The sequence below is a fragment of the Spermophilus citellus genome, assembly GCF_964194105.1.
Source record: "Spermophilus citellus genome assembly, chromosome: 4".
Taxonomy (NCBI): Eukaryota; Metazoa; Chordata; class Mammalia; order Rodentia; family Sciuridae; genus Spermophilus; species Spermophilus citellus.
Window position 1 is genome coordinate 179281795 of NC_138185.1, and position 23908 is coordinate 179305702.

Here is a 23908-nt window from a genome sequence, read left to right on the forward strand (position 1 = left end):
AATCCCTTTCTCTCGCCATGCACAAAAGTTAACTCAAAATGGATCAAGGAGCTTGATATCAAATCAGAAACTCTGCGTCTGATAGAAGATAAAGTTGGCTCCGATCTACAGATTGTGGGGTCGGGCTCCAAATTCCTTAATAGGACACCCATAGCACAAGAGTTAACAACTAGAATCAACAAATGGGACTTAATTAAACTTAAAAGTTTTTTTTCAACAAAAGAAACAATAAGAGAGGTAAATAGGGAGCCTACATCCTGGGAACTAATTTTTACGCCTCACACTTCAGATAGAGCCCTAATATCCAGAGTATACAAAGAACTCAAAAAACTAGACAATAAGATAACAAATAACCCAATCAACAAATGGGCCAAGGACCTGAACAGACACTTCTCAGAGGAGGATATACAATCAATCAACAAGTACATGAAAAAATGCTCTCCATCTCTAGCAGTCAGAGAAATGCAAATCAAAACCACCCTAAGATACCATCTCACTCCAGTAAGATTGGCAGCCACTATGAATTCAAACAACAACAAGTGCTGGCGAGGATGTGGAGAAAAGGGTACACTTGTACATTGCTGGTGGGACTGCAAATTGGTGCGGCCAATTTGGAAAGCAGTTTGGAGATTCATGGGAAAGCTGGGAATGGAACCACCATTTGACCCAGCTATCGCCCTTCTCGGACTATTCCCTGAAGACCTTAAAAGAGCATGCTACAGGGACACTGCCACATCGATGTTCATAGCAGCACAATTCACAATAGCTAGACTGTGGAACCAACCCAGATGCCCTTCAATAGACGAATGGATAAAAAAAATGTGGCATCTATACACAATGGAATACTATGCAGCAATAAAAAATGACAAAATCATAGAATTTTCAGGGAAATGGATGGCATTAGAGCAGATTATGCTTAGTGAAGCTAGCCAAACCCTAAAAAACAGATACCAAATGTCTTCTTTGATGTAATGAGAGCAAGTATGAACAGAGCAGGGAGGAAGAGTAGGAAGAAAAGAGTAACATTAAACAGAGACTTGAGATGGGAGGGAAAGGGAGAGAAAAGGGAAATTGCATGGAAATGAAGGGAGACACTCATTGCTAAACAAAATTACATATAAGAGGTTGTGAGGGGAATGGGAAAATAAACAAAGAGAGAAATGAATTACAGTAGATGGGGTAGAGAGAGAAGATGGGAGGGGAGGGGAGGGGGGATAGTAGGGGATAGGAAAGGTAGCAGAATACAACAGTCACTAATATGGCATTATGTAAAATTGTGGATGTGTAACTGACGTGATTCTGCAATCTGCATTTGGGGTAAAATTGGGAGTTCATAACCCATGTCAATCTAATGTATGAAATATAATATGTCAAGAGCTTTGTAATGTTGTGAACAACCAATAAAAAAAATGTAAAAAAAAAAAAACAAATATTTGGATATTAAATAACATATTTCTAACTAATCCCATGGAAGAAAAGAGGAATTCTTATGAGAAATTAGAAGTATTTTAACTGAAAAAAAGAAAAAAGAAAATTCTGCATAACAAAAATCTGTGAGAAAGTGAAAGTATTGCCTAGAGAGAATTTCTTTTTCTTTTCTTTTCTTTTTTTTTTTTAAATCAGGGATTGAACCCATGGGTGCTTAACCACAGAGCCACATGCCCAGCCCTTTAAATTTTTTAAATTTTGAGACAGAGTCTCACTGAATTGCTTAGGGTCTCCCTAAATTATTGATGTTGGTTCTGAACTTGTGATCCTTCTGTGTCAACCTCCTAAGCTACTGGATTATAGGAATGCACCACCATGCCCAGTGACTAGAAAGAATTTTATATCACTGTGTACATTAGAAAGATCTCAAATCATCACCTAAGATCACATCTGAAGAAACTAGAAAAGATAACCAGGAAAGAAAAAGAGGATCAGGAAAAAGGCAAAGGGAAAATAAGGGGAAATACTAGGGAGTGAAAATGACCAAGTTATGGTGTTTCAGGCATGTACGAACAAGTCATAATGAAACATATTGTAATGTATAAGTATTATGCATGAGTAAAAAAAAAATATTTTTTAATAGAAAGGAAAATAAACCGAAACCAACTTCTGTAACTTTAGGTAGGCAAAGATCTTCACTACAAAAACAAAGAATCATCCATTTTTTTTAAAAGGTGATAAATTAGACTAAAATTTAATTCATTAAAAATTTCTGCTCTTCTGAAGAAAATGATAAGGAAATAAAGATAAGCAATAAACTGGAAAAAATTTGACTTGTGAGAATTTTAAAAATTATGTTTTGGATGTGCTTCCTTTATCAGATATTTATTACAATATCAGATACATAAAGGTTGTGCATCCAGAACATAATTTTTAAAACTCTCAAAACTCAGTAATAGAAGAACCACCCAATTAAATAATGGTCAAAAGACTTGAAGAGACACGTTATCAAAGAAGATATACAGATGGTAAATAAGCAAATGAAGAGGTGCTCAATATTTTAGTCATTAGAAAAATGCAAATTAAAACTACAATGAGATAACTACCTATTTATTTAATGGCTAAACTTATAGACTGACCATAACAACTGTAAACAAGAATGGAGAACAACGGAACTCTCACATACTGCTGGTGAAAATCTAAGATAGTACAAACATAATTTGTCAGATTACCTTTTTTAGAGTTAAAAATATTCCTACCATAAAATTCAGCTATTCCACTCATAGGTACTTACCAAGAGAAATTAAAGCATATGTTCATACAAAAAACTAACACAAATAACACAAGCTAATAATCAAAATCTGGAAATAATTCAAATTTCTATTAGCATATGAATGGATAAACAAAATATATGACAAACTACACTGAAATAACTGAATATTCACCTATATAAAATCAAATGATTTTAACCAACAATTTAGGTAAGTTTAATCAAGAAATTCTTATGAATAGTTTTTGGAAGAAATAGTACCTCTTGGCACAATGTTCATACTTCTTCTATCTTTACTTATTTAAAGGAATCATCATTACTGTTATTTGGCTGCCTATGGCTATATTAGAATGCTACCATCTTATTAATTCATCATGCTGTTTCAAAATGCATTTCTGTCCACAATGTAATAGCCAAAAATGAATTATACTTTTTCATTCTAATTCTATGCAATCTTCTTCCAGGGAAGACAATCATAGTAGCTAAGGGGGAAAAAAAAATCTGGTATGGAAAACAGCACAGTGTATAGAAGAATATGGATTTTTATTTAGCTCTAAGCAAGATACTAAATTTCAGCACCTTGTTTTTGTAAATTTCTTCAATTATTTTAGTTGCAGTGCAGGTATATAAAATGGATATAATAAAACAATGTGTAAACTGGGCATGGTGGCACACGCATGTAATCCTGGCAGCTTGGGAGGCTGAGGCAGGAGGATCTCCAGTTCAAAGCCACCCTCAGCAAAACTGAGGTGCTAAGTAACTCAGTGAGACCCTGTCTCTATATAAAATACAAAATATGGCTGGGGATGTGGCTCAGTGGTCAAGTACCCTTGAGTTCAATCCAAGGTACCAAGAACAAAACAAACCCTAGGTAATTGTTAGGAAAAATTAAATTAGACAATATATAAAAAGTCTTGGCCAAATAGGTAAATAAAATAAAGTGGATTCTCACAGACTCACAATGTGACTGTGTGTGTATGTATGAATAATGTGATTTTGATTATTTTGAACCACACATATAAAAAAATTGGGTTCAAAGTTTCTCCTTTTTCATTGGCATGAAAAAATTATAAACAAACTGAAAGAGAAATAATTCAGAACCCATTGTATATTTTATGCTGCACACCATAATGACACTAATCTATACAAAGTATCATGATTTTTTGGAAAGTTTAACTAAATTATAAATATGTAAAATTTGTAAGATGATAAGATGTAAAAATCACAATCTCATTACAAATTAACATGGATATGTTGTCACCTGGAATATTCTGTCATGGTATACATAAATTAGTAGATTTTAGTAATAAATAATTAGAAAATTTTAAATACCAACAGGTTTCCTACTATTTCTATAAAATGTGATCAGAGCTTCATAAAGCAGATTTAATCCAAGTTATGTTTCACTTTACATACAACAGCATCTGATGAAAGGGGTAAAGATAATATCTTGGGGTTTATAATAAGTTATTTTGTACTTAAGGGTAAAAATATTTTATATGAAGGGTTTATTTGGTGCTGTGTCATCAGGAAAAAAGTTTTTTTCTTTATATATAATGCTGCTTAAGATCTAAACATGTATATGTATATTTCAAAGAAGGTACCATTTAAGTATTCTAAGGTTACATTTAAAAATGCCAGATAACTTGTATAAACGACACATGTATAATTTGGTCATATGATTTATGAATAAGAAATTTTTTAAAATTAAAGTATCACTGTATGTTAATTTTCAACATTAAGTTACATGTAAAAATTTTTTATTATAAAAACCTGATTCTTTTCAGAATTCAGTACTTTTAAAGAATCAATATGCAACTCTCAAACATTTTTAGTAAAGAAAACTTAATTGTAAACACTGAGCTTTTCCAAGGTAGATGACTATTACAAAGTTCACTAGAAAATCAATATAGCATTTTAGTTGGAATTTGCTCATTAAACACCCACAGCTCTAATGCAAATTATGATGGAATGAATAAAGCAAATACGCATGCTTCTTTCTTTTTATTAAATGTAAAATCTACTGTTAATTGCATCTCGTATGTCATACAAACTTTTCTCCTTAACTATTAAATAGAAGCTTTAACAAAAGTCATTAGAGATTCTCTTTCTTTGGCTTGAATAAATTTCAATATTTGTTCAGTAAAGGTTCACAGCAGTTAAATTACATTAACAAATATTATTAGCTACTATGTAAGCCAACCAAGTAAAATACTTATATTGTAGGTAAAACAAATCATTGGGTGTTTACAATAATATTTGGATATCTCCATTTTTAAACATGGTTATCAAATATCCTATAATTCTTAGTCAAATGAGAAAGATTCAGAGAGGATCAACCTTACCCCCACCCCCCACCAAATACTCAAATTTGTTTAGTAAGCTAATTGTTTTCTAATATGGGCATGAGTAAATATGAATAAGCTGAACCACACTAAAGTATGAGTTTATTGAGTCAAAGCAGAGTACATATTTTCTTAGTAGAACCCAAGTCTACATGTTCTATACTTTTCAAACTAGTTTTAAAATATAGTAGGAATGAGACCATATATTTGAAAACATTCTAGTTTAAACACTGAATCATGATTCTCTAAGTAATATATTTGAAAGATATTTCTCAGATAAAACAATCTGTTAACATTCTCATGGTAGTTATATAAACATAAAATGCTGAATTAAAGAGAGGGAAGAATAAGTAATTAGGAATTTAAACATATCAAATAATCACTGAATACAATTCATGTTCCAAAACAAAAAATGGTTTTGTAAAAGACTGCCCTTTTCCTATATATGAAAGAATCTATGTATGAAATAAGAGTGTATGAATAGTTACTGTTACAGCTTCATACTTAAAAGTAACCATTCTGGGGAGATTTATTATAATGTTAAATAGACTCCTTTAAATATATCAATAATGAGTGTTTTATTAAATTACCACATAGACATTTCAGAACCACAAACATTGTACTATATGCTTTTTAATGTCTTAAAGTTATCATTTTTATTTCTTTGTGTAAACTGGTGATTGGAAATTTAAAAAGAAACAGTAAAGCCTCCATGCCAGTAAAAATTATCCAAAACCTACTTCAAGTAGTCTGATGCTTGCTTTAGGCACCACAATGCATAATTCAATTTTTTACTTTAGAACTTGTTTTATAGGTTAGATTATTGTGTTTTTCTAAAACTGGAGTACATTTTTCAAAAATTTACATTATTTTGTAAGTAACTTTTTCTGATTAAAAAGTAGTAGAGGCTCATATAAAAATTTAAAGGAGACAAATAGTTTACCATAGTTTTAAGTTTCTGTGAATACTGAAAATAAGTAATGTATTGCTATACTGTTAAATATTCTTCAAAAGAAACAAAATAGTGCATGAAATTTTTATCATTTGGACATGCCATATTTTATTCAACTAAGATGTTCCTAATATTGGATTTTACACTGTCCTCAACTATTCCTTACGTACACATTAATGTAATGAAATCTTTGAACACAAATCTATTTTATAAATATGCATATCTAAGGAAGAAAATTCCTAGAAGTGTGCTGACTACATTATAAGTCAACTATTTAAAATCTTAAGAGATATACTATCAAACTTTCCTTTAAAAAGCTGCTGTAAATTCATATTCAGCACCAGTACATAAATTGTTAAAGATTAATTAGAAAATTATATAAAATAGTAGCAAAAATATGAAACACAAAATTTTAAAATAAACCCCTCAGTAATGTATATCGATGTCTCTCTCTCTATATGTATGTACTATAGATAACTCAAATATAATATAAAAACACTTTTTGAAATATGCTCCGTATTAGCATTCTAAAATTTAATACATTTATATTGAAGTTAAAAAGTATGAAACAGATATGTTTATCCTTAAAGTATTAAAATCAATATCAATAATCTTTTGGCTTTTGAAATATAATTTAACAGTATTTTACTTATTTACTACATAAACAATCTAAATTTTAACTGATACCAAAAGTGAAAAGTAACTGCTACCTAAACATTCTCAGTATCATTTCCTCTTTAGAACCCAAAGTGAAAGTTTTAAGATCACTTTCTGAAAAGTTGTTTATGTATTTGTTTGTAAAACATTTAGTTTTATATGGTCTTAAATATCTGATATTTATATGGTCTTAAATATCATGTTAAATCCCAAAATGCCATATCTAATAAAATATTTCCAATTGTTGGTTACTGCTGTATGTAATGGATTGTCTTGTCCACTAAAACTTTATTTCAAACAATTTTCCCAGAAAACAAAACAAAACAAAACACTTTTCTTGGGAGAGAGAATACAAAATGACCCTATTTTATCCTCAAGTATTATTTGGCTGATACTTGTCAAAATATATCCTGATTTGCATCCACAGAATTCTGTAGCCAAAGACAGTAATATAATTAACATTCTAACTATCAATATTTCTACCTCCTCTATTTCATACAGATAGTTCTTTCTGTTTTCATCTGAAATTACTGGTCATATTCTAGAACAGCTTTTTCCTTATGAATTAAAAAATAACTATAAATAAAGATTTACTGTTCCATTATAACTTAATGCTGTTAAGGCATTCAAGTATTAGAGGAAAGGCTATCATATTTTATTGATAACCTGTAAGTTATCATATTTTATTGATGGTCATTATTATATACATGAAAAAAATGGGATTCCAATGTGAATTATTTCTTAAGAAGTAAATATCCTATTTTTTATGCTTCTTGTAATTAGTATATGGTCAATATCATTTGAAATCTGGTATACAGTAACAATCTTTTTACAAGGTAATAATGTGAACTTTTCTATTACACAATAATTCTTATTTTCCATATTAATTAATTATGGTAAATTAATATATCTGCTATTATGACAGATTACATATCTATATTTTAAAGATTTACATTTGAACCTAAATAGAGAAATTTTTAGATGTAAGTTTCAGGGATTCTATGTTTTGATCCTCTGGTAATAAAAATTAAATTCTTCCTTACCAAAGTGAAATTAACATTCTCTGTAATAAGAAGGAATTGACAATTTTTTAATTTACTATTTCCCTAAATTTGGATGCACAGGAAGGAATCTATGTTTACAGAGAAAAAGCAGTTTTAAGTGCTTGCATTTTGGGTATAAGTAAGTTAGGCAAATTATATAATCACTGAATTACTAAAATGTAGACAGATAGATAGACGGACAGACAGACTGACTTATAAACACAAGATTTAGGAACTAAGGAGTTCTTTTGGCTAAAACCCAATATTGGCTTTATTTCAGTTTAATTGGAAGAGGATCTCAAATTCATCTTCTCCATGAGATATCAGGAACCTGGATTTCTCTTTGTACCAAAGGTTAATAAGAAATGTGTCTGCAAAAGTCAAACAGCATTAAATACCAAAAACTGATTATTATTCTACAGGAGTTGTTCTGTCATTCATAATCTCTCCATGCTCCAACCTTCCACAGCTAATCTTTAATGGATGACATGCAAGAAAGAAAAATAACTAACATAAAGCAGAGGCTCTAACGTGAGCTTTCAAGAAATAGAAAAATAAGGCTTTTAAAGAAACATAAATATTTTAAATATCACAAAATAACATAAAAACATTATTTAAATATTTTTACGCAAAATTTAAATATTATCTGGATACTGTAAAAGCAACAGAAAAATAAAACTTAAAGACACAACAAATACTAAACAATGCCCACTGAGACTATTTAGGAAAAAGGAAAGGTTTAAGTAGCTATTTTTGAGAGTTATAAACACATCCCTGACATAAGAGGAAATTAATGGCTACAAATCATACTATACAATATTATCTCTTATTGTTAAACTCAATTTCATTAAAATAAATTTTGAAATGTTTAATCACTTACTTTATGTGAGAATAGACACTTAAATACAAATATTCAATGTTTCTAACATATTTCTCTAAATTTTTTCCTAGTGTTTGAAAACCATATATGCTAATAATTTTCAAATGATATTATCCATGTGTATAACTAAGTAAGTCAAAACGAAGTTAAAATTCCTACATGGCCGCAATGAGATAATTTTTCCCCCTAATGTCAACACATAGGAAGAAATAAGCTGTACATTCTGCTTTTCCTAAGGCTACATTTTTCATGTTTTCATTTTGTAGAGATTTTAAAATTTTATCATATTTTCCAACTTTCTCAATAAGATTATAATGAAAAATTAGACAAAATGAAAAACTGGTACATGGGAGATGACACACAGCCATATTCCTAGCTACTTCAGGAGGCAGAGACAGAAGGATAGTAAGTTTGAAACTGGCCTGAACAACTTAGAGATGTGTCTCAAAATAAATAATAAAAGAGCGGAGGATGTAGCCCAGTGGTTGAGAGTGTGCTTAGCATGCCTGAGGCCCTGAGTTTTGATCCCTAGCATCACAGAAAATAAAGAGTGGGTATTCATTATCCCTAGAAAAATACTGAGGTTCATTTTATTGAAATAATCAATATACTTTAAAAAAGAAACAGAAATTTATTCTTTGTAAAACAAAACCATATATAAATAACAATGGGGTAGTTATATGTGTATAGAACTAGTATGGAACAAGTTTCTTATATAACTCCAGAATTATGAGAAACACTTTGATTATTATATCCCCTTTAAATGAAGAAGTCTGAAGAAAAACGATGGTGACAAAGTTGTCATCACCACAGCTATAATTTACTGAGTAACTTCTATGGGTTAAGCACTTCATAAATATTATCTCACTTAAATGTCATAGCCACCTATAGTAGGTTTTAACCAAGGCTTAGTGAAGGTGTTATTACACATGATAAGTGGTAAAAAGATTAGAACAAAGGTCTAAATCCAAAGTCGGAGAATTTAACCACTATCTACCCACACATGTATGGTATATGATTGTGAAATGATGGGAAAAAAAAAAGAAAAAGAAATGATTGAAATCTGTCTTATTTGTTGATGTATGTCCAGTGGTTAACGCAGTGCCTTGTACATAAGGGGCTCTAGATAAACTTTCTTATTCAACTGGTAAAGAAGTTAAGCATTGTTCTTATAAAACATTGAAGTGTATAATAATCAGTGCCAATGGTAATGATGATGATAACAGTGATGTACAAAAAGGAAGGGAAGGTAAAAGGGTCAACCATCTGAGATTTAACCATGATAGAGGATACAACTGAGTTTCAAACACACATAAAATCACATAGAATGACACTGTTCACATTCTGCAAAAACCAAAGGAAAACAAAGCAAAAGATTGGAAACTAAGAACATTTTCTCCATGTTATGCATGCATGTTTCAAATATTCTATCCAGGGGAACCTTAAATATATCAATAAATATTTAAAGGGCATGCTTAGCTATATTATACAACAGATTTAACTGCTTAATGAGCACCCTAGGAGATAATATGCTATGCCCATGATTCTCAATAAGTCTTAATGTCCCAAAATTATCCAATTACTTCTGTAAGATATATGAAAAGTTAAATTTTTATGTCTATACCTCTAAACAAGCATACTTTCTATATGCAATACCATCCTAACAGTTAATATGTATTTACGTATATGTGTGTATTTGATTATAAAAACCCAGAAAATTCCTAAATTATTCTAAACTTGAATTATTCATTTTAACAGTATTAATTTTCCTTAAAATATATTACTCTCATATTTTCCCCAATAATAAATAAACAAAAACATTACAGCAGTTTAACATTAATAGTAAAGCAATGATGGTGTTCAGCTGGCATACTTATTCATGGTCATCTTGGTTATATCTTCATGATGTTTAGTTCTATTTTCCAAAATAATATTTGAAGACAGGCTATACTAATTAACCATGTATCTGACCTTAGATACCAAGATTCTTTTACAGGTGGCTTATAAAACATACTTATAACCTCAGTCTAATCACAAAATAAGTTATTTTAAAAAATCATTGCAACTGATGTAAAAATGTTAAATTAGTGAAAATGCCACTGAATGCTAACATGTACTATTTTATTAAATTTCTCTTAACACATGAAAACAATATGAAGGAAAGAGCCACACTGACACACATACATGAATATCACAGACTTGAGAATCATTTGCTTATATCTGTAACATATCACAGATATGTTACAAAAATTTTCCCCTTGAAAAGACCTGTGAATAAAGACAAGACTCCAAAAATATATTTAAGGCAGTCATTTATAACATTAAACTGTGGCAACCTGTCACTTGAATCTCAGGAAAACGTGATCTCTTATCGTTATCTATATAATCAAATTTTAACTTCTTAATTGTACAAAACAGATTTTTTAATCAAATGCAGATTTCCTTTGTAATGAATATATGATTATCTTCATACGAAGGGGAAATATTTCCTCTCAACGAGCTAAAAAAAATAAGTGGTATTTGAACTGCTGGTTGAAAGGTAGAGGCACTGGTAATCATTATTTCCCCTTGTTTGTTCAGGCCCTTCCAACAAAACAAACAACCTTTTTGTGATTGGATTGACATGGTGTTAACAATGCATTTAATGCCCAAATCAGTATGAATACAGGTAAAGCTCTCACTAATACCAGTACCAGGATGTTAAAGCCACCTATTTTCTAAGCAGCCAAAAAAAAAAAAAAAAAAAAAAAGGCAGAGCTTTCCCACCTTTGGCAAATACGGCAGTATGCTAGTATTCACCAAGACACATCATATAATAACCGTGTATGTGATTCTTCAGGCTGTATGCTAACACTCATCTACTATACCTGCTGCCTTTTCAGCAATTTTAGCTTCTGCTGCTTTCTCTTGGAGTTCCAGTTTAAGCTTTAATTTTCTCTGTTCTTTATCCTCTTTAGCCAGTTTTTCTTGAAGCTAAAACACATTTAAAAATATAAATTCTTATCTAAAAATGTCTTCCTCTCAAAATGAATACCACTGTTGTATATAATTATATATACTAATAAAAACACTTTAAAATGTCTTCTAGATTTATGATTAATCCCAAAGTAAAATTTTGTTGTTTCTTAAACCTTTATATAATATTACATTCAATTATCTAAATTTATGAACTCCAGGGTAAAAATTTAAGCTTGAAAGATATTTTATAAAGTAATGATTACCTGTAATCATAATTATAAAAACATTCTATTACATACTTAATTTGTATGTAGATAAAACTAAGAAGTACAATATTATTATAAAAATAACTACAGTAAAAGCAATCTCACCTATTTTTTGTTTAAGCAAAAGGTTTAGATGGGCCACTACTAATAAAATAATGGATGTTTCAGTTTTATAGCTTCTTAGTACTTCCAATATTTTGAAACAAAATTAATTAAGATAATAATCATAATATCTGGTACAAATCTGCCTCTGTAAATGCCACCTTGTCATATTCCTTTTAAGTTGGCACTGGTACCAGACTCACAATTGTCATGTAGCAATTGATAAATCAAAGTACAGAAAATGTCTCATGCTCTCATATCAGAATTCTTCTACATGTTTCTTATTTTTAATTCCTCCCCAGGCTTTTGTCATTTGTGTTGTTTTCCTTTAGACGTGATCAATATTCCTAACATCGTGCATCAGTTTGGTTAGGTCAAACAGTGAAAATATAAAAAAATCAGAAAAGCATGTAGAATTTTTTTTTTTAAAAAGGAACATTATTTATTAACATTATTTAGTGCTCAGAGGAATGTACCTAGAATAAGAGTCAATAATAAAATAAAACATGATAAGACAAATGGATTAGATAAAATGCAACAGTATAACCCAAAGTAAATGAAAATATCATCAGGCCTTGCTATTATAATGTCCAATTACATATATTATTGGGGTAAAATATAGGGTACATATACTAATAAAAAAAGAAAAAAATTAAGAAAGTAAAGAAACTGTCTATAATATTTTTTATTCTTTATAATGCTGAAAGTTTTACTGTGGTAGAAACTTAATCTTTTTTTTTTTTAAGGTACCTATATAAGGTGCCCAAAATTTATGAAAAACAAAATGAGATCACTGACTAGCAAGGCAGAAAAATAAAAAATTACTTTTACAACCAATGACTTGACTCAACATTGGTGACAAGATATGATAACAAAAAGTACACAACTACTGTGTACTACATTATTTCTAGTACATAATAAAACTGAAAAATGATGGGCCACAAAGAAAATTTAGAAGGTCAACAGCTGAAAGCTATTGTACAATGATCAGGCTTTCTGTATTATACCTTTTTATTGCTTGTTCTGAGAATATCCAATTCTTTTAGAAGAAATGCTACAGTTGTCTCTTTATTTAGGTCTGGAGTAACTTGACAAGGAATCATATGTTCATAATGCAATTCATTCTTTCTTTGTTCCATAATTCTGCAATAAAGGAAATCATTACACAATATATATGTACAACTTTATACAGGATCTATAAATTTTATACTTCAGATTTAATTTTAATAATAAATAGGTGAAGGTACCCATTTTACAATGTCTTTTTATGAACATAAGAGAATATTATAGATAAAAAGAACATAATGTCACAGAGTTGCCAATTTATCAACTATGAAAGTTAAATTTATGAAAAGCATTTAGCATCATCTGAGACTTATGGTTGAGTGTATCTGATAAAATAATTCAGGCTTCAGAGGCTATAAATATTATTTCAGTTTAGGTTTTAGAGGCTCTAAATATTATTACAATTTGTATTTTAGGTTGAGATTCTACTTAAATTTCTTGCTTTTCTGAAAATGGAAACAAAAGTCAAGTAAGTTTTTTATTTGGGGGGAAAGAGTATCATATTTCACTATTCAAAACTTTCAAATAAAAACCTATTCGTGTAACATTTAAGAGTAAGTGAAATGAAATGTTTTGACATTTTGAAGGCTATTTGAGAAGAGTATCAACTTGTAATCAAGTAGTATAAAGGAAGGGAAGGGAGAAGATATGGGCTGTTTTTTGAAGGCATTATATTCAATTTGTAAGCATAGGTAAATATGGAGTCATTAAGAGGAAATTTAGCAGTGAGGTTTAGGACAGTCAGTGTAGTAGTACTTTCCATAATCTCCTGTTGCAATTATACCAGAGATCCCATAATATGTCTTTAGCCCAAGCTCTACTATTCGTTTTCCTCATGTGTTCATAGAAATGTTTATGCCTTCTTCATTCATTCCTGCCTCAACCCCCTAAAACATACCAAATCAATACAGGAACAAATCAATATAGTATCTACTTCATTATGTGTTAAATTCACTCAAAAACATATTTACTGAATAACTTACAAGTAAATGGAAATAGCAATTTCAATGCAAAACTCTGTTAAAATAGTATTCTAGAAAATATGATTTTGTCTAGACTGAAAGTACAATTATATTATCATTGAATATTTTAATCTCAGAATATTTTTATAGCACATGACTATTATCATGTCATAGGAATCACAAATTCAAATTCCTTCATGAGATAGACAAAGTGGATGGGTAAAAGCTATAGGACATAAAATAAGAAGGAAGGTAAAATGTAGAGTGGAAGAGCTTTTTAAAAGCATTCAAATTCATTTAAATGAAAAAAAGTGCTAATCCAAACCAAAAGATCTTTGGGCTTAATTTGTGCTAGAACTGACTGTTTGGCTTTGATGAATGATATCCCATTTATAGCAATTTAAAAGTCATTTTAATATCCATAATGAAAGGCCACAGAAAATAAAATTGAACAAGGAATAAAACCTCTTTGCCTTCCTTCAAACTCACCTAAGCATTTACACTTAGCTATCTAGACTCATTTCATCAATATCATAAAAACAATATATATATATATGAAGAAAGAAAGGAAAAGTTCTCTCAATTTTTACTTTCTAGAACTAAGGTTGACAGAACTCACTTGTATTTTTCAGATGTCTCATCATCTGGATAAGGGCTGAAGATCTGAAAATTCCTAGATTTCCATCCTGGTATTTCAGGGTCCTCATATGTGACTTCATTGGCTAACTCACTGGATTTCTGATGCATGCTTCCCTTAGAATTCATAGTGAGTTGCTCATCTATCTGTGTACTTTTATTTATCCCAACAGTATCTTGTTCAAGATAAATGTGGGCTATATCTGTATGTAAACAAATAAAATAACAAATTATATTAAATGCCATAACTATATGTTAAAAAGTATTCAATCAAATGAATATTTTTTCATGGCTTGAAATATATACTTACTAGTCTTATTGTAATAAGATAAATATGTACAGTGTGGTGCTTGCCACTCATATTCCCATTTTCTCAATCAAAAGACATTTAGGACAGTGGTTTACATCATATTTAAATGTTGGAATGACAAGGAGTTTTTAAGAATCCAAAGTTCAGAGTAAGGACCTAGTCCCTAGACAATATGACCCCATCCCTACTTTTTTTTTTTTTTTTTTTTTTTTTTTTTTTTGGTAGTATGGCATATTGACTTCAAGGGTGCTAAGACACTGAGCCACATCTCCAGCACTTTTTTTTTTTTTTTAATTTTGAGACAGGGTCTTGTTAAGTTGCTTAGACCTTCACTAAGTTGCTGAGGCTTGCTTTGAACCTGTGATCCTCTTGCTTTAGCCTCAGAAGCCATTAGAATTACAGGTGTGTGCCACCATGCCCTGCTAGTTCCTACTTTAAAATCTCCCCAAATAATTCCTGGATATACTCAATATTAAGAACTAATGAATCACAGATATTATTTTCAAAATCCCTCAAAATAGGATACAATAAAATAATGATTACAGTAAAGTAATACCAGCTTTGCTAAGAACAAAATATTGGATGAGTTATTCAACCCATTCATAAAATACAAACATAATAAAATACAAACATAATAACACTTATATGAGTTGTTGTGAGAACTAAGTTAACTAATTGCCCTAGTACTAGACACTACAATAAACGTTAGCTATTATTTTTATAATAATCACTATAACATTTTATCAGAAATGCACTATATATACAAGGGAATCTACTTTGTAATGCTTGGCTATCTCACAAAAAATATTTTAAGTTGTACTTAGTAAATATTAACTATTTCATAGGAACAGTCTATATTTAGTGGTATAATAAATTTTGGGGGGAAAATCTTACACATATACAAAAAAGTTTTTTCACTAGTAAATCAAAAGAGCAAGTCTAATATTGATCGTAATTAGTACTTTTTAACTTCAGCAGAAACAAGTCTTTAAGAAGCATATGAATCTCACCTGCTTTCTGGTGATGACTTCTCCAAAGCATCAAACTTTAAATCCTTTTGAGGAAAAAGAGTAGTTTTAGAATAAAAAGAAAACAGAAACACTCATAAATAAGGTACTTCAAGTATTTTTTCTAAATATATTACTCGTGATAAATATAGCCAGTTAATCCAAATCTGGATTTTGTTCTTATGAGTAGCTAGTAGTAAATCTACTTCTATCTATAAATAATTTGTTTTTTAAAAAATTACTTTTGACTCCACACTGAGGAGAATGTGTATTAGAAGAGAGAAAGTGCTATCATAATTATATATTGTGGGCTAGCTAGGACATTTTAATGTTATATTCTGTTTAAACTAATAATGTTAGAAACTGAAATCTTGTAACTGAAGATCACTTGACAGCTTTTGACACCTCAGAACTCTATATTTAATTTGCTTTAGTTCATTCACCATCCTGTTTTTCTAGGATAGGCTAGTATTAATTAGTAGAATGGAATCCTCAAAATCTGAAGAAAGAAATTTGATAAATGGAACTAAGAAAATCCTTTATATCATTAACAAATCATGTTTTCCAACACTAGCATATATCTGTATAATTAATTCAATGAAAAAGAATTGTATTACTGAAAGTAATATCAAAATAACAAAAATGGTACTCAGAGACATATCATAAAAAATTTTTAGGGCCAAATACCATATTTCAGTTTATGAGGTACAAACATTCTTCAAAAGGAAACAGAATTGAACCATGGAGTACTGCCAACTACATAAAAATCCCTTTTCCCTGAGATAACACCACACCAACTGTTTTAATACTCTTCAGTCCTCTCTGACCTGGTTGAGACCAAATTTAACATTATCTAAACTTGTTCCATTTCCTCACCTTCTCTACTCATAGGTTTAGTTCAGTATCTTTCTTCTTTGATCCTTTTACTCCTAACCTAGTGTTTCCCTTAGCCCATTCCTGATATCTATACTTGCTATTTGCTTAACAGTTTTACAGCTCTCTTTCTTTACCATTATTTTACCTGTAACTGGACTATTTTCTTCAAAGTCTTACAGTAGACATGAAAGCTTTCCAATAAGAGGTCTCTGTTAATCCCTTAAGGATCTTAGTAATTATAGGCCCTTGAAGTATTATTTTTAAAAATGCATCAATTTCTGGCACTTCTGGATTTTAATTTTAAGACGTTTAAAAGTTAATATTTAAAATGTTTTTTTTTTTAAAGAACCTATGTGGTGTGATTTGAATCTATTTCTGGATATTTCTAAATTTTTCCAGTAGTAAAAGCTTTTTTAATTTGAACTACCCATCAGACATTTGAAGCCTGCTCTGCAAATTGGAATATCCATATTTTTCTACTAAGAATTTAATTTTACTTTAGAGTAAAAGAGACTGATTGATATTAGCAAACTATTGTTCAATCCTCTGAAAGTTTTCAATGCTCTTCCTCTCTGCCATACTGCAGTATCCTATTTAAGTATTACATTTGACCTTTCAAATTAATTTACTTATTCAGGAACACCCCAAAGCATCATATGTCCTGTGATAGGTACTGTGAAAACAAATATGAGAAACAGACACTTCCCTCAAGGACTTTATATATCAATGATGACAGCAAACTTATTCATTGATTTGAACAAAATGTAACAAGATCTAGGCAAAATCTTTACAGCATATTTTAGACATACTAATATTCAACTGGAAGACTCTACAGGACCTCATGAAGGAATTTGCTTCAAAAAAAGACAGATGGGAATATGCAAAGTACAGAACTGCCAAAGAGTTAAAGTTTAGCATACTCAAAAAAAAAAAAAAACATTGGCAGACTATAATAAAAGGAGGAGAAAAGAAGAATCCGAATGGATAAAGAGGAGAAGGAAAAGATTTGGGAAAAACAAAGAGATATTTCTTTTATCGAAAGGAGAAGATTTGACAAGGAGTGAAGATTCCTAAAATAATAAACAGGTAAGGACAAAGTCCAAGATGCACTTCATTTGGAAATGTGTTGATCAAACAAACTGATGAGAAGAGGACACTAAGGGATCAGTGTGCTTAAAGTGTTATTCTGACGGAACTAAAGTCATCTAGCAAAATAGCAGGAAATGAAAAGTAGAACTGGAAGCCAGACATGAGTTTTCAATGACTACAGAAAAAAGATGTTAAAGAAGACAGATGAAAAAGCCAACAAAAAGTGATGACAGAGAATATTCTTTTTACCTGTTAATTTAAAATACTTAGTCTTATTAAAAACATTGCAAAAACAGTACAAAGAATTCCTATATACTCTTTTCCTAGTTTCGCATATATTAACATTTTATCATATTCACTTTAATATTTTTGTTTCCTTATCTAACTACACCCACATTTTTTGAAATACTTGAGAGCAAGTAGCAAGTATGATACTTTTGACCTTTCAAGAATAATTTCAAGGTACTGTTCTATCATCTTACATTTTGACAAATTTTCTCTTCCTTATTCAAAAACCCAATTTATATACAACTTCTAAATTAGTACTTACTCCAACCAAGAGAAGAGTAATTCTAAATTCAGTCTTTAATTATTTTCCTAAAATCTTCAACCCAGGAGAAAGAGCTTTAAGAAATGATACTGGGATGAAGCTACTAAAAACTTTAGCTGAGCTTATTTGTACTGCCCCTTCAATTTTTAAAGACCTACATAAAGAAATATAAATGTGTAAGCCAATAAAAGGCCATAAAAGTGAAGTTAAGGACTGTTTTGCACACTAATCAATTAAAAAGATAAATGTTAAACAAAAAGATATTCACTTCTGATTTAAACTTATCTCTAGGTAGATGAAAACTTAAAAAACTAAAACCATTCTATTGATTCTTCTATTTCACATGGTTTGGAAACACTCTTTAGTAATTCACATCTGTGTTTAATCAAGGTCATTGTTAACTGTTCTATCATTTTGACCAACTGAATATTATTTAAATTCATCTCTCCATATGAATTCAGAGACTAAATTAATCTCCTTCATAATTCATAAGTCTATTAAGTCTGATTTTGAGATTTAAAATGGAAAATCTTTATGACTACATCAATTCCTTTATCTGCTGTTCCGTAGGCACACTGTTTTATTGGATAAGAGAATTCAATTGTGTCAAAATATACTTCCCAAAATTTGCTTTTAGTATCTAATGTTATCATTAGATACTATACTAAAATCATTCTCTAACTATCTAAAAATGATATTATGGATACTACTATTACCAGGTATTCATCTAAAATGACACCTATAGCTATTGCTAGAGTTATGCATCTGGAAAAATCAGGTGGATTTGGTGAATTTATTTTTTAACTTGGTATTTAATATGTGTGCATGGTAGTAGCTGCATTATGTGCTTTGAAGATCCCATCACTCTCTCTAGTGACTTTCATGCTGTTTTCAATGGATCATTTTTGTGATCTAATGAATTCTTTCTTTACTTCTGGGGATGTCAGTTCTGCCAACTCAATGCTAGTATTAAATCCTCAATTCCTTAGTGTAGAAAATTAACAGTATAATGATACTATTTCCTATCTTAGAAAAGAAAGCTATAAGATCCCCTTTTAAGTTGTATTCTCCATACAATTATACATTAATGTATAATATACTCAGTTAAATTGATGCTACCCAAGAGATAATTACTAATAATCGAAAATAACCTTTATTTCATGACTACTATACAGAAGTAAAGAGATGGTTAGAATCAAATACGGATTCTTAGAGGCTGGGAAATTCTGTTCTGCCTGGCTTTGTAAATAGTTTGTGACAACTGGTATCTGTGTAAACAGATTTGATGGTCCCCTGGGGGGTCAATACTGTTTACAGAGCTGTTTCTTCAGAGTGGTTGAGCTAGAATTGTCTCTAGGGATCTACCAGGTTACTCAGAATAGCAACATCCCAGCTACCTGAGAGCTCAGGGACAGAAAGAGACAAGGGGATATAAATAATATGGACAAATACATTCAAATGAGTAAATCTCTTACCTCCTAAAATGAAGGTATTAGTTAGGCAGATTTGTATCTAAAATGAACCATAGTGGAAATAATTTGTTAACGTGCTGTCTGACACTTTAAATGCAATGGCAACACTTTACATTCTTTTTTTGGGGGGATGGGGATGAGGGGGGTAGAGAAGAAGAATATTACTTATACCTTAGCATTTGATTTCATAAAAATGTAAAGAACAAAAACCTAATGCACATTGCTTATCTTTCCTATATTGTTGATTACCATGCTTTTATTATGAAATTGTAAACTTGATATGATGATTTAATTACTACAGTAGCCCCACATTTTAAAAAATTGGGGATAGTTAAGGATTTCTTAAATATAAAATTAGTTTCAAAATAATAACAACAGTTATCAACTAGTGGCTTCTAATAATTTCTAATAATTCTTTAATTTAAATATAGTTCTGTCTACCTACCTACCTACATACCTACCTACCTATTCATCCATCCAAAAGATAATTATTTCTTATAGTAAATATTTCAAACCAACTCCTTATTTTGTGGAAGAGAGGATATGTTTTCCACATAGATGCATATTATATGTGCTTTTATCCCCAAACAAAATAGCAGTAGAAAAGCACATCAGAAATAAGTCATATCATAGTGATCCCACCTAATATGAGTATGTGCAAAGCAAAAGCTGACTAACCAAGTTGTCTAACTACACTGATGTATTTAGACTTTCCAAGAAAAACCACAATCAGTGCAGGGGTTGTAAAGACAGACCACAGGGCTTGAATGCTGACTTCCATAACATGGCTGTATAATGCTTAGTAAATTATTTAACCTCTCAGCAGTTCCCCTATCAGTAAGAAGTACAATGTAATAGCAATGGCCTCAAAAGGTAGTTATGAGGACTAAACTATTTAAATTAAATATCTCTTAGAAAATCATCACACAGAATACACAATAAATGTTAAATATTATCTTTAAATCTGCTTTGCTAAAAGTTTCACTGTTATAATTTCTCCTATCCATTCTATGAGATAAATATCACACACTCTGGATCATATTCAAATTTTCAATTCAAGTTTATATCTTTAATTAATTTCCCTCAATATTAATAACAAAAGCAAGAAAGACATCTATTGTCTTAGTTATTACTCTAACTTCCATATTAAAACATTTCTCAAATTTCCTAAACAAACTTTATTTGATGGTCTGTGGTTATCATATGGTTATGCAGCTAGAATCAGAATACTATCCTAAGAAGGCAACACTGTTTCTTATATGTTTATTGTTTTCTTTCAGGAAATGCTAGCAACTATGTGGAAAAAAAATCTTTTAGAAACATTAATGTATATAGTACTTTCTTATTAAAATGTTCAGAAGACATGGAAATGGAAAATAAATAAAATGATATCTAACCTGACAAATACAAACAACAAAAGGGAATACTTAAGAAAGCTAAAATTTGTAATTAACACATTATTTTTAAAAAGCTTTATGAGATTGTAAAATCAGTACATAAGAATAGTACTTTGAAATTTAGAAATTCTGAAAGAAAAGATTCTGAAAGAAAACTCAGTCCTATACAAAGTTTGTTTCTATTAATTCAGTCTCATGACAGGTAAACAGAAACTCTAAATAATCTAATTCCATTACATAATTTTAGTATTCACTATTTAGCATATAATATTTTTAATTACAATCAGGATGACAGCAAGTAGAATACAGTCTGTTATCTTTCAGAGAAAATCTGACTTAGAAATCACAGGAAATTAGGTAATTTTTAGACATTTGTGTTAAAAAATGCAAACTTCTTACTTGGATATTGTACACCAACTCTCTCAGGGCTTTATTTGTTTTTTGGCTTCAACAGGAATAAGATAAACAAAACTATAATTTTCACTTCCTGTTTTCTGCACACTTAATGTCCTTCATAAAGACTGTCACTATACTGCTAGGCTGTTTTGGTTTAAATAAAAATGAAATTATAACATATCTTTTTGTTTTGTTTATTTTTAGATCTCATCACTAACTTAATCATCAACAAGTTGTTGGACACATAACCGAAGTCTCAACAACTTATGGTCTTCTCATTTGTATTTATCACCCCTGCAACCCCTTTTTTTTTTTTTTTTTTTTTTTTGGTGTAAGCTTCCTATTACACTCATGTTCCTGAAACAGCAAAATATCAATAGATACATTAGATTTTTAAAAATTCACTGAAATAAAATGAGTCAAGGAAAGGAAATACTGATGTATCATTTTAAAGATATATATAAAGCAAACAAGCATTAAAATGAATACTTTATATTTAACATTTATTTAGCACTAATTTGGTGCCAAATACTGAGTAGAATGTTAAGGTAAATAAACAACAACAACAAAAAAGTGTATCTGCTTTCAGGTGAGATGAAAAATGAGTCAGGGAGGCAGACAAGAGTAATACTTGCAAAGAAATAAACAAAAGTCTGATTGCAGAATGGGAATGGTTCCAGTGATTTGCTCAGTCATCCAGATCCTGAGAAATATTATGCAAGCTGTTTAGAAAATTTTATGTTTTCTAGTAAGTACATTAAACAAGAAACAAGTAATATTAACATCACAAATATTTTTTAACATGTAATACAAAAATTATTTTGAGAAATTTTATTATAGTTCTTTTTTGTACTAGTAGCATATTTCAGGTTGGAGCCACCTGTGACAAGTGGCTGACCACTGGAAAGCATAGATATAGAGATTCTTATGTAGTTCTAATTAGGCACAATGTACATATATTGAGAGGAAATAAAAAACGTGGGAGAGTAGAGACTAGATGTAGGTGTAAGATACTGAATTAATCTTTTACAAAGGTTTGTAAAGCCAGAAAATCAAGAATTCTGTCAATATCACATGACTTACTCATTTGGATATTAGGGCCAAACTGTATCCTTTGTACTCCTATATGTGATTGTGTATCTAGATAAACATAGAACTCAAAAGTAAGTAGTGAAATATGGTATTATGTAAAAATGTGGATGTGTAACCGATGTGATTCTGCAACTTATATTTGGGGTAAAAATGGGAGTTCATAACCCACTTGAATCAAATGTATGAAAGATGATATGTCATGAGCTTTGTAATGTTTTGAATAACCAATAAAAAAAAGTAAGTAGTGAGATGGCTTTATCTCTGATTATAATAATTCAAAGAACTGATGATGTACCCGATTTCAAATTATTCAACAGCTATTCAAAGAAATGCTCTATTGGAATTGTGTAGTTTGTTTTATTATTAAAATACCTATGCAAAATGGTGGCACTACATCAAATTTTTTAAAAAAAGTTTTTGTTCGTCTCTCCAAGTCTGAAACAGTCATAAACACGTTAGTATTTATTCTGATGGGAAAAAAGTTCAGATATCTCTGTAAGAACTATTAAAAATATATAAATATTTATGAAATTTTTTCACAATGTTTAAAATTTTCAGTTTCAACATCCTACTACAGGAAGGTAATGCACACAGTAGAACGGTGTAATCTCCTAATGTTAAGGCTACCTAGTTACTTATGAACATACATAAATTAAAGTTCAGTAAAACTTACGTCACCTGATTTAAAATATTAAAAATATTATTTAGGCTGAAATGATAGTGAAAACTATCCTAAAATTTGATTAACATAATGGTAAATCTTTATTCTTTTTCTTTTCTAGTGATATTAGCTCTTTATAAGAGACTTCTAATCTCTGTAGCCTTTCTCAGCTTTTCCTATCATAAGAATAATTTAAAAAGTAATTAAAAACATAAACTGAGTAAGTCTTATATTTATACAACTGAAAGTAAAATAGATTTAACAAGTACATATTTTTATTTAAGTATGAACATATACCAACTGTCTATGAACTCAACAATTTTGTAAATAATTTATGGAAGACAAATTTTCCAGTAATAAGTATTAAGAGAAAAAAAAAGATTCTATTTATGTGTGTTTCATTTTGTTTAAGATCATCTTTAGATTCAGAAAACAAAACAGAAGAATCACCAGTCAGACACTAAGCAGGAATCACTGAAACATAATGTTAGTTC

The 23908-nt window shown here is 30.0% G+C and overlaps 1 protein-coding gene across 1 annotated transcript in view; it reads right to left on the bottom strand.

Annotated features, from left to right (window-relative positions):
- MIPOL1 (mirror-image polydactyly 1) overlaps positions 1-23908 on the bottom strand; it is a 255695-nt gene that overhangs the window by 222511 nt on the left and 9276 nt on the right. The window contains exons 2-4 of the mRNA XM_081290704.1: positions 14548-14767; positions 12909-13044; positions 11443-11548 (exon numbers count right to left, since the gene is read on the bottom strand). Of these exons, the coding sequence (XP_081146830.1) occupies positions 11443-11548; positions 12909-13044; positions 14548-14767 (462 nt within the window). The remainder of the gene's footprint in view (positions 1-11442; positions 11549-12908; positions 13045-14547; positions 14768-23908) is intronic.